Genomic DNA, 13430 nt, shown 5'->3' on the forward strand with positions numbered 1-13430 from the left:
TTTCTTTTAAAAAAATTATTTAACATACTCTTAAATAGTCATTTGAAAGAGCTGATGTTCGACAATCGGTTTCACCAAAACGAAATTTTTGTTATATTAACACAAATATCTTGCTGCTATATAGTCTGTTAATTACTCGTAATTAGTGCTTGTATATTGCGTTTGAAACTATTAATAAACAGAAGAACTTGACAACAGCCAATATAATGTATGTAGGTTTCAAATGTAGCAGATTCGCTTCAGGATTAATATATGTGCTTTTGTTACATTTTCTATTGCTTATCCTTATAAATATTTCTTGATATTATTGTTGCGTTTTATTTACGACCACGATTGCAATAATTTGCATAATCCATTTATCATTCTGAACGTTATATTTACAAATGAATTAGTTAGCTATATAAAGTAGAAGAAATATTAAAAGTCAATAGAAATGTCCAGGTGTTGCTTTTTACAGACTGGCGTTTTCAAATATCATTAAGACATTTCTCTAAAAAAATTAAAATAACATTATCCATGTCTCAATTTTCCTAAATGCCCTTTTAGCAGGTTTTTACATTTTGATATATATCAATACTCAAGAAATGCAATTATAACTCCAAGATCTAATTAAGAATCCAATTTAAAAATAAATAAAATCCAATTTAAGAATATTTATGGAAGTGTGTTCAGATTGTACACACAATCCTTTGGTTCATGCTACCTGTACGATTTATAAAATCATTTTCCATGTATCTTTTAAGGCAATATAACGGTACTGCTATATCATTCTTTTGTTAGACTATTCTATAGTATAGCAAATCAAACCTCTTGCACCGGTTAGATCAAACTTTGCTACATTAATCGCTGCTGCTACTACGGTAAGTCGCCTGATGATAGACCTGTATTATTATATCATGTGGCGCCAAAATATGGCGGTTGCTTCTTATAGTGAAAATTACTTTTGTTAAGTTTACGTACAGATTCTACCTTTTAGTTAATAAAGTATAAATATTAAAAAAAGAAAACAAAATTGATAGAGATTATAAAAATTAAAATGAACAACTATTCTCGGCTATGTACCAACTTAAATTTCATCAATGGTTTCTGTACTGATCAGGAATAGTAACCACTACAAGAAGATTGTCAGTTCTAATTTGAAACAACACGTCAAGGTATTCTTAAACACGTATGATGTATGATGTGTGTATAAGTAGTAGCGGGTAACAGATTAAGTTAACAAATCATAGTTGTATATCATATATTATATTAATGCTATATACATGTACATTTATTATTCGTGGAAGAAAAAAAACGTGTTGAAGTTCATACAAATATAAATTTGAAATACCAACAGTAGATAGATACATTTTTTCCCTCAAGAATTGGAGAGAGCATTAATCTTGCAATAGAAAATAAACAATCCGCAGATAATGTTTTATCTAGAATTTTTTAGTTTATTATGAATTTGCAATTTCTATGGAAATATAGCTAGAAGACAATTAACCACACCAGGCGAAAAGTAACAACAAACTATATTTGACATTCATTCTATATAACTTCACGTTTATTCGTGTTACTGAAAGCAAAATATATCTAGTGTAACTACATAATTATAGATAACGCACTGTATATCATCTGTGATTACACCGCCTATCAACGATTATTTATCTTGATCGTATTAAGAAAATTTGCTAAGGTTATAAAATCAAAGCACTGAATGTACTGATGGGGAGGCTATGAGAGAATGTTTCAGACTTATAGTTTCTTTTCTTTTTGCTTAAAATATGCTACCAAAATAAAAAGATATGCACATTGCGCTATTTATCCTTACTGTTGTGTTCAACCATTCATATATATGGTTAATGTGGTTGACTATTCATTTTGTTAATATTCCAGAACATTTAATTGAGGTCTACATTCGGACTGTTAATCATGCAAATTTTGAAAAACCTAAACTGTCAATAATAAATGACATACCAGCAAGTATGACGACTGTTCATTATCAGATAACAATAACATTTTACAACTGACGGTTCCTTATCAAAATATTCTAGGACTGTTCATCATAAATACTTTATGTCATTTTAATATTATTGAATGATAATAACAACTGCAAGTGATGCAACATTTTTATTGAACATAAAAATTATACACGTTTAGATGTACCATAATTGAGATCAATAAGATACTGTCTTGTTATGAGTATTAATATTCATGCTCTACGGACAGAAGGTTGTCTTCTCCAGAAGCAAATCTCGAATAAAATCACGTTTCAGAAAATTAATCCCATTTCATTAATGATATATTTTGCAAGGGTTTTCACTGAAATCGGGCTAAGTATAGCATAATAAATACAAATTTCTATTCATTTTTGCATATATATATGTGTATGTGCCTCAACTGATCCTTGTCAAGAATTTTATTCAGACGAGTTCCTTCAATATTTTCGTTTCAATTTTATAGAATGCGATCGTCGTTCATTCGGGTATAATTGTTCATCTTCTTGCCACTGCCTTAAGAATACAAATTGCAACACTACAACTGGGACATGTTATACTGGATTATGTGATTCTGGTTGGCAAGGACAAAGATGTGATCAAGGTACGGATATTTTATGTGCACAAAACAGTTATTATTTTTATACATTTAACTATACCTATTATTTTCTCCTTGACATTGTTTTAAGGTTAATATTGTTGATGAATATTTTAATTATTATTATTATTATTATCATTATTATATATATCATTATTATTATTATTATTATTATTATTATTATTATCATTATTATTATTATTATTATTATTATTATTATTATTATTATTATTATTCACGTAAAATACTATGATCACAGTCCATTTTACAATAATTATTGTTCATTGTTTGGTTATTGTCTCAATAATACAAATTGCAACAGTTCAACAAAAACTTGTGATATAGGCTTATAGATTTGTGATTAGCAAAGACCTAGTTGCGATCAAGATATTGTCTGACTTTATTGACCTGTCAGTTGTTATATATACATTATAGTACTCATTTAAATATTCGATAACACTTCGGTTCTGTCCGTATAGACTACGAGAATTGATTTGAAGGATATGACTTATGTTTTGAAACGTCACACTATCTGAATGTTTATGTTCATATTCTGGTCATATCCGAAATAGCACAGTCGGTTGAGTGATTACCTTTTAATAGAGAAAAACAGCATCCATAAAGAAAACCCAACACGACAAAATTGAAAATGTTGCAGGCTCGATTTGATTGAGCCTGTTCATCGACGGTACTGGGAAGTCCAAGTTACCGTCCACGCTCAATAGCAACAGCTTAAACAGACTTCAACATTTAAAAACAAAAAATGGTAAATTCTGAAGACTATGGTTCGTCCGTACTTTTGCCATTGTTTTTATACCCATTCTGTCTGTATTTTTGAAGTGTAATTTAATGAATAGGACTTGCAAAAATGTCTAAACGAACATTGAACAACTAAGAAAAACCGATTTGTCTGTTTTGTATTAAATTTTATGCATTGAAATGACATATATTGAATTTAATTTTAAAAAATTCTAAAACCATGCTATTTAAAAAGTGTGTTGTCTTTGCCAAAATAACCGCAAAACATATCAAACAAGAACTACTGAAAGAAAAACAATCATACTTTGAATAATGTTGAAATATATAAATTAGAAAAAACATAGACATATGCGGTCTCGATCTTACAACACGTGGGACATTTAGAAATTATAAACCGGTACTTTACCCTATTGCGCTATTACGATCAATATAACTATTTTATAGAAACACATTAAATTTCATCAAATCTTACTGCGTACTCTCTCACGAAGGTTACCGATCATTTTCCGAATATCAAAATATTGTGTGCATTGACTGTAAAATCAGTATGCAATTGGCAGGATAATAAAATCAATTAATACTTATGTATAAATTGTGTAAATTTATTCATAAAACTAAGGCCATTTAATTCATTTGCATGTTTTGTCATGTGTTCTATATTATAGTCATAGACAATGAAATAGGTATAGTTCAAAAACATGTGGTAAACAATTTGAATTTGGTCTTCCAATCATTTTTCTGAAGTACAACACCAATTTAAAGCAAATCTTAATGTGTGAAGGCTACTATTTCTTGAATTCATAAACCTTTATACTAGATGTAAGGGATATGACATGTTCTATTTCGAAAATCTTTTCGTACAGACATCCCACAATGGAAAGTAACAAATTGCCAAATTATCTCCTTATAATGGATGTAATGAATTAAATTCCATAACAATTAGGGCTAAAAGATAAAAATAGTAGTAAGAGGGGTAAAATAATGTTGAAAAATTCTTCAGGAGACTCAAATTGTGGTATGTTTGAATCCCAAATTATTCCGAAAATGATTATGTCATGGTATTGAACTGTTCTCTAATCAGGGGTGGAATTTGCAGGCGGCCTGATAACTCAGTCAGTAGAGCCGCAGTACGGTATTCCGAGGGTCCAAGGTTTGAGTCTCGGTCAGGCTGCACATTAAAAAAAATTAAAAAATCAAGGTGTTTTAATCATTATGGAGAAAACAAAATAGTGAGTAAAGTTTGTAAGGGATCAATTGGGAGGGAACTGTTTTTGAGGGAAACCTCAGATGATTCCTACACGGCAGAATTACGGTCTGAATGCAGGTGTTGCACTGCCTTAGAAATTGTACATCTTATCTCTAATTAGTGTTGTACAACTAAATCTTACCGTCTGTTGAGGCCTTAAGTAGCACCAAAATCTTCCTTTTTAAAAGCATTATAATGGTCTCTGTGTATTGGTGTTGTTGTGTTTTTATTGTTATCATTAATAGTATTGTTGTTGTTGTTGATGTTGTTGATTTCTTTTTAGCTGTCCGTCTTCCGTTTACATTTGTTTGTTAACACTCTAGCGGTCACATTTTTGCCTCAATCATCATCAAACTTTGTCTAGGTAATAGCTCGGATGAGTTAGAACATGGGACATCTCAGATGAAAAACTAGGTCGCAGGAGTTAAAAATAAAAAAGTGTTAAGAAACTTTGTCAGGATGCTTATCCGGGTAATTGCTCGGATGAGTTCGATGGGTCAGGTGAGCGATCTTAAACCATCTTGGCCGTCTTGTTTCATTATTATTTTACTTTCACCTTTTTCATTCATTTTCGTGTAGGAAAATGTTATCTTTTTAAATAAAGAAATGCTGTCAACGTATCTTGGAATATATAAAAATATAAAAACTATTGTACGGGGCAAGCATATGTTTTAACAATTAAATGAACCTGTAAAGTAGTGCCCCCCCCCCCCCCCCCATTATCAAGAATTTATAGCTGTTGAAGACTCTTTACATCTTGTGATATGTAAGTTTCTTATATGGATAAGCGCTGACACCATCACATACGTTCCTATTTGTCATCCAGTAGACCCTTGATAAATCTTATGTAATGTTATCTTATCTGTGCCCCAGTCTTTGCCGCGAATTGATTTCATTACATTTAGATCTTTTTTCACCGTATTATTATTTCATCAATAAGGGCTTTCTAGTTAAGTGTTTGTCAATTGCCATGCCTAGGAATTTGACAGTTTTTATTTTGATACTATAATCTAACATTTCCTAACATTAATTTTGGAAAAAAAGAACCATAACATTCATTTAATGCGTTTTGTTTGAACGTGTTTTAATAAAGATTGCTCGTGTTTCTATTGGACTAATAACCGTACGTTTACTCCATTTGTCAACTTCAATAAACAATTACTGCATTTTCTAAGCTGCAAATTGTTTAGATCCAGAAATTATCCATGTGGCAGAATCATCTACAAATTGTGATACTTGTGTGCATTTATTGTTTTATTCTGTTTATTAAATGAGTGTCTTGTTCCGCAACAGGTATTCTCAATTACACTTACATATAATTGGACTCAATACACTTCCCTATGGGCAGCTATTCACTGTTTCGACTATTTCTGAGTATGAGGTTAATTGGGTTATTCCATCTTTCAACGATTTGTTGAATATACTTAATAAAGTTAATTTAGTTTCATCTACGAAATTCTTTATGATATCATAATGTACCTTGTCTTCCCCGGGAGCTCCAGATGTACAGATTTGAAGGGGCTTATATTTTAGGGGAAAAAAAACAGTGAATTCTTTGTTATATTCTTAAATTCCAGTTCCGCTTCTGTCTTAGTTTATGAACGGCGCGTGTCCTCTAATGTCAGCACTATAAATTCTTGCGTACAGGCCTGGTCACAGCTAGCGTTTTTGTTTTGTTTTACCAGCGCGTTCGTCTTTTCTCCTGGGTATGTTATTGTTATTCTATTGTTATTCTATTATTTATTTGGAAAGCTGGCAAAGATAATTGTTGTGTTTTTTTTTCCTTTTATTTTTTTCTGACAAATTTCCATTGTTCCTAAGATTTTTTTATAAGTGATTTTACTGCAGAATTGTTCCCACGATTGACGTTCAGCTTTTCTTATAGTTTATAGTTTATTTTGCCTCAGATCTTGCATTTGTCCATAGATCATATTTTATGTGTGTTTGTTTTATTGGGTTTTACGTCACACCAACACAGTATAGGTCATATAGCGACGTTCCATTTTTTTGATGAAGGAAAACCTCAGGTGCCCTTCTGTGAATAATTTAAGGCACGAACAGACACCTGAGTAGAACCACCGACGTTCCGTAAGCTAACTGGGATTCAAACCCACAGCGGTGAGTGGCAAGTGGTTTGAAGTCAACGACCTTTATCACTCGGCCACGGATGGCCCCTTTTTTAGGTGTTTTTTCTCAGCTTTATAAAAAAAATGTTCTCTTTATTTAGTAGCTTGTGTACATTCATCATACAACTTTAATTTAGGTCTTTGTATTATCTAGTTTATCTAAAAATGGTTGAAATATATAATTTATCGAACTATTTCATAGTTTTATTCTTGTCGTCAAATATGCCTACAGTTAGTCCATTGATTTTCTGTAGCTTTCTCTGTAACCCATTTGTTAATAACTTTAATATTGTCTCTATTTATTTCAGTGTTCATTAAAGTGGATATGATTGTCCGCAGCTTTGAGCTGTTTTTTTTACCCAACAGCTTTACCTAATGATAGTTTATTCAAGTTGATGGAGCATCCAATACATATTGATATTTGGTCAAAATATTGGTGCGAATTACATAGGGTTTGCGTGACTTTAAGAACGAACTGATTAGTTATTTTACAAATAGCAAATATATGTCTATTACATAAAATTATGGTTATGAACTAACTAATTCTAATGTATGTATTGTTTACTTATTTATAAAAGATAAACTATTTGATTTAACACAAGGTTGCATATGTGTTTACAATACCTTTAACGGGGAATGAAGGTATCAAACCACTAAATTAAATAACACAATCTGTGAGGAAGAGCACAATTGTCACACCATCCATGTTTTTCAAAAATCATGGAAAATTCTCCTCCTTTACATATTATTGGAAGTCGATTGTATTTACTATAGAAAAAAATCAAACAAAAATATCTTGAAAACTGATGAATAATTGCCATATAAACAAAAATGTTTTGAATGAGTATAAAAGTATTTATGTATTAATATATTCAAATCAGCTGCATTGGCTACTTCATTCACCAAATAATATAGATAAATATAGAATCCCTAAAGAAAGCCCAACACGACAAAATTGAAAATGTTGCAGGCTCGGTTTGATTGAGCCTGTTCATGGACGGTACTGGAAAGTGCAAATTACCGTCCACGCCCCCTAGCACCGGCTTAAGCAGAATTCAACATTTAAACGTGAAATAGTAAAATTTTGAATTTAGAAACATCCGCAGATGTGTTCATACGGCGGTTATCATGGAACCTTCAATGTGACAAAGTATTGCCATTCCATGAAAAGCGGCGTATGGTCCCCAAGTAATAAAAAGCGTGTGCCCTAAACGAGAAAACAATGGGCGGAACTAAATAAAGTGGAATTTTGAAAGGGGATCAGAGGTTATGAAGCCTGCGTATCACAGACAAGACGTCAAAAGACAAATTTAAAAAGCAGGCAACATATCCTAAGGGTGATTCAACATTATTCAAGTAGGAATATTGGAACCACCCAACTAGAAAATGCCAAAAAGTTGAAACTAAACATACCACAAGCACAACAATAATGTCGTGCTGAACGATCTTCAAGGATCGAAAATATAACATCATTGATTAAATGTACGGGGAGACTTTTTACAGCCGCCACACGGCACAAATAACACGGATGTGATCATAAAATAGATAAATATAGAATCCCTAAAGAAAGCCCAACACGACAAAATTGAAAATGTTGCAGGCTCGGTTTGATTGAGCCTGTTCATGGACGGTACTGGAAAGTACATCCTGATATCCAGACATCCTGATTTTATACGGCATGTTTTTTCACTTAGAACAGAATATTTTGAGACGTTTAGATGTGCAGACAGACATGTCATCAACATTCCTTAACTGGACATCAAATCTCGCAATCGATGGTAACATTGGTCCAAAACCTGACGTTTGCAAAACTATAATTGATTCTACATCATGTGTCCTGGAGATATCGTAAAATTAAACAAAAATAAATAATCTAAACATAAGCAATCAATACTATCTATAATTAATTTGCAAAAACGTGAAATTCTGTCAAAACTAGCACCTTGTAGAAATTAGGAGTTGATGGATTCAAATATTTTTGGTTTATAGAATTCATTTGACGACATGCAATTCGAATTAAGATTTGGCTTTTAACAAAGTAATGTCCTCATTTGTAATGATTGTTAGGCCATAGGTTATTAAAATTAAAATTTTACGTGCACACATATATATATATAACAACATAAATACATGTTGTATATAAAGGATTCAGATGACTACTTTGTTCTCTTTAAACGCAGGTTGTTGTGCGATACAATGACATTAATCTATTGCTTGGTTTTGTTTCCAGCATGTGATTATCGTACTTTTGGATATAATTGCTCATCAACTTGCCATTGTCTTAACAATACAGATTGCAACAGTTCAACGGGGCGATGTTATATTGAATTATGTGACTTTGATTGGCAAGGTCTTAGATGTGATGAAATTAAACTACTAGAACATTTTTGATGTATTTTTCTTCTTTTAAGGCTGGCGATTTGAAATCTTCGTGATTGATAAATGAAAAGTCAAATGTAGTTTTATTGCATTTATGGTTATTCAGAGTGAATAACAGTAATATTATAACGCAATCAAAATGTTTAACAATCTTATTGTCATCTTATAATTACTAGTATATTATCACTACTGAAGTTATTCATTTTATGCTTTTTTATTGCATTTATTGACTAATATTAGTATAAGACATCCTGATTTTATACGGCATGTTTTTTTCACTTAGAACAGAATATTTTGAGACGTTTAGATGTGCAGACAGACATGTCATCAACATTCCTTAACTGGACATCAAATCTCGCAATCGATGGTAACATTGGTCCAAAACCTGACGTTTGCAATTGTTGTAGCGGCACAAAGAATTCCCCAAAATCCTGGTGGACAGTAGATTTGGGAAAACGGTATCCTATTAATAGTGTTACTGTGTTCAGTAGAGAGTTTGGTAAGTTGAAGTGTTTTTTTTCAGATAAGATTGAACATTAACAATGAACATTATTGTAAACCATAAAAGTATCTGAAATTTTACACGAATATGTTCTGTAAACATATATTTATAATGAAGAATCGCCTGTGTGAGTGATAAAAAGATACTTATCTGATTATAATCATTCTTTGTTCTAGTTATTATTTGAATTTCCGTTATTTTGTTGTCCTATAGATCAGTTATATCAGCAGCTCGCCGATTTTGAGCTTTATCTTGCTAACGATACTGGACAAAACTCGTTTCATCTGGTGGAAAATAGCACAAGAAGAATTGATGGAAATAAACACGTTCTTACATTTTCAAATAAATTGACAAGATTCATTAAGATTCAGAGACCAGGCGTCCTAACTTTGTGCGAAGTGATGGTGTCTGAAGGGGGTGAGCACATTTCGTCTAAAATCGAATATAGAAATATAAATCATAGTACTCTTATTACTTTTTCAATTAAATACCATTAAATGAAGGAGTATAGCAATTACAATTTCTAGCTGTTTCCAATCAATTCATGTATAATATGTATAAAACAGGTTCTATGTTTTTATAGAATGTCAGGTGGGAACATTTGGCGAAGAATGCTCCGAGATATGTCACTGTGGTGATGACCTTGCATGTGATAAAACAAGTGGATATTGTCAGTCAGATGCATGTAAATCTGGTTGGATCGGTAAATCTTGTAACCAAGGTAAGCTTACTTATGACTAGCGGTGCTACAAAGTCTAGATTGTATGTTTTATTCAATGAACAGAACAGAAAAAGGGGCGTGAGAAATGTTGCACGTTTTCAGTATCCCATATACAGACTCAATCAAAACCAGTCTGCAATGCTCTTGTAATTTTGTTCTGATAAATGCTTCCGAGGGATCACTTTGTGTCCAGATTTTTATACTTCACAACAGCAGGTGTCAGGTGCTGTGTTGCAGCTGTAAAAAGTTGCCCCGGGCTTCAGTGTTGTTATATTTTTCTGGTCCTTCGGGATCATTGATGCCAGCACTGTTAAGTGTTGAGAATCGAGGGATCACATTGTGTCCAGATTTTTATACTTCACAACAGCAGGTGTTAAGTGCCGTGTGGCAGCTGTAAAAAGTTGCCCCGTACTTCACTTTAGTGTTGTTTTATTTTTATGGTCCTTCGGGATCATTGATGCCACCATTGACGAGAATTAAGTACCGCTCCAGCCGATGCTAGGGGGCGTGAGGGATGTTGCACGTTTTCATTATCCCTCATATACAGACTCAATCAATCCGAGTCTGCAATTCTCTTGTAATTATGTTGTGATTAATGCTTCCGAGGGATGACTTTGTGTCCAGATTCTATAACAAAACTCATTTGACTAATTCTTCTATTTTGTGGAATTTAAGTAAAGGCATTTAGAAACTTAGAAATAGGTAACATCTTAAGTAAGGGAAGTTTACCTTTAACCGATGTGTCCTTTTATGTATACATTTAAAGCTTTGTTAAATCAATTGGATTACACACATATATACATTCATTTCATTTAATTAATCAGAAAACAGTATTAATATATCTGTAACCTTTTCGTATATTTAGAATGTCCGAAGAACAGATTTGGTGACCGATGTAGTGAGACTTGTTTTTGTGCTGAAGGTACATGCACTAGTAACTATGGGGTATGTCAGAACGGTTGTCAACATGGGTACACTGGCTCTCATTGCAATCAAGGTAATTTTATGTAATTTGCTGCTATCATTCGTAGACAACAAAACTGTTTAAAAGAAACCTTTGGAATAGATATATTTGATCAATAAATTGTTTGATAATAATATATTGTGCATTATTGTATACAGTTGGTGATTTCAACAATCATACCCGTCCAGCTAACGAAGAGAAGAATTCAGCAGCTCTCATAGCAGTTGTTGTTGGCGGATCAATTGCTGGTCTGATCATATGTGTATTAGTAGGTGTGGTTGTAGTAAAATTAAGACGGAAACGCAGGTAAATAATTTATTAAACATATAAATATTCACAAAACTATTGATTGCAAATATTTTTAATTCAATTACTTTGAAAAACATGAACACAGTATACAAAAAGAATGTGCTGAATTCAACGTATGTTTAGTTTAAACATATCTTTGTCAAATCTATTTGTAGTACCATAGAATAGATAATGTTATTTTCAATGCTATTTCATATTATTTCTTTTTTACAGCGAAGGTAATAAAAGTCACTACTCAACGCCAAACACTCGAGCTAATCAACCTGATCAGGATTATGACACTTTAGATATCCTTAATGGTAAAATTTTACTTATGTAAATTATTTTCACATTGTAATTAATATATGAATTATAATACAATCATTCGGTAAAGAGCATTAATAGATACTTTGATCTCAAAATTTTTCGGTCCACAGGTCAGGCCTAGAACTCATATATGTTCGTATTTAAGTATAAACATGTGTGAACGGACTAGTTTATTATCGTAAATTGAGAGATTGTGATATTAATGTGTTAAACATTATGAGTTTCGGCATTACACATATAATCCAAGTCAATGTATGCAAAGACGGGGTCACTGAAGACAATGAAATGTTGAAGTTTGTCCAGAGCATTTTTTCTTGCTGAATTGAGGGATTTCATAATATCTTGATACAATTATTTACCATCATTAAATATGGTATCTTGCACATAAAACAGGTCAAATATCATGGTTACACACAGTAGTCAAGGTTCACATCAGTCTATATCATGAGCATCATTCAGGACTGTGTATAATTTCTGGACCGGCATATAATGTGACAAATTACTTTTGTTAAAAAACGATGAAAATCTTAAGGCGGAAAGCTAAATTGAAGAATAAACTTGTCCATCAGTGACAATATTTTTTTACTTACAGATAACCAAGGCCGAAGAAACAATACGTATGAAAATGAAGTTGTGTCGAACATGTGATGTATTTGACTAGAAAAAGTCTGATAAAAATCGAGTGTATTGGAATCTTTTAAACAAATATGACATTTTTTCTTCTTTCATTCATTCATCCATCAAATAATGTGATCAATGTTGAAGCTTTTATCAAGCATGAACTGCAGTTCTTAATATTAAACTCTTTGTCAAGCATTTGTGTTTATGTAAATAATTATAACCATTCTAAAAGAATAATTTAACATGGTAAAAACGTTTAAAGAAATGCACTTGACAAATGGAATGTGTTTGATATTTAACATTTAAACCTGTTATTTTTAGTAATTTTTTAAAACATGTATGCTATTTAAGAATGATTTGTTACAAATGATATGACAACATGGTTAGCATTCTTATCTAATCATGAATTTTTGTTATTGGAATTATTATTGTTCTGTCATAAACTTGTTCGTAATGGTTCATAGCATTATGTTGATTTGACTTACCTTTACTATCTTTAATAGACTCTGACTTATGAGGCATTATCAATTATGATATTGTGAATCTGTTTCTTTGTAAAATTATAGTTTTATAAATCATTTTTCTTGCATTGATAATTATATGTTAGCGCTAATTATATGTATACTAGTAGTATAAAGGATAATGACTAGTTTGGTTATGATTTTCTTGAATAACTATATAGAGTAGATATAATTGTAAATTACATAAAAGTACAGCTAACAGGGAGCAGTTAAGCTACTAATATAATTATGATGTAAACTTACTTGTATCATAGTTTGCAGACGTTTCTATTGAATACGGGTTAGAGTTAAATCGTATGCTAATTCATGTACAATGCGTTAAATGGAAGACATGTATTAGTTAACCAGCACTGTCTGTTTGAGATAAAGCTAGAGGCATGCTCGTTGGTCGCTTATGTT

At 31.8% G+C, this 13430-nt stretch overlaps 1 protein-coding gene across 1 annotated transcript; it reads left to right on the plus strand.

Moving 5' to 3' along the window:
• The first annotated feature begins 9364 nt into the window (after positions 1-9364).
• Positions 9365-13106, plus strand: LOC132734387 (multiple epidermal growth factor-like domains protein 10). Its single transcript, XM_060721121.1, has 7 exons — positions 9365-9586; positions 9803-10006; positions 10173-10310; positions 11176-11307; positions 11433-11580; positions 11797-11882; positions 12482-13106. Exons 1-7 carry the CDS (start codon positions 9409-9411, stop codon positions 12535-12537), a joined length of 942 nt encoding a protein of 313 aa, XP_060577104.1. The 5' UTR covers positions 9365-9408; the 3' UTR covers positions 12538-13106.
• The last annotated feature ends 324 nt before the right edge of the window (positions 13107-13430 follow it).

The sequence above is a fragment of the Ruditapes philippinarum genome, unplaced genomic scaffold, assembly GCF_026571515.1.
Source record: "Ruditapes philippinarum isolate M1 unplaced genomic scaffold, ASM2657151v2 ctg9034_1_1_1_1, whole genome shotgun sequence".
NCBI lineage: Eukaryota > Metazoa > Mollusca > Bivalvia > Venerida > Veneridae > Ruditapes > Ruditapes philippinarum.

Bases quoted from the DNA above. Each gene is read 5' to 3' on its own strand.
- LOC132734387 (XM_060721121.1), top strand. From the start codon at position 9,409: ATGTCATCAACATTCCTTAACTGGACATCAAATCTCGCAATCGATGGT. The intron at 9,587-9,802 runs GTAAGTTGAAGT...GTTGTCCTATAG, and splicing joins TGTGTTCAGTAGAGAGTTTG to ATCAGTTATATCAGCAGCTC. The intron at 11,883-12,481 runs GTAAAATTTTAC...TTTTACTTACAG, and splicing joins CACTTTAGATATCCTTAATG to ATAACCAAGGCCGAAGAAAC.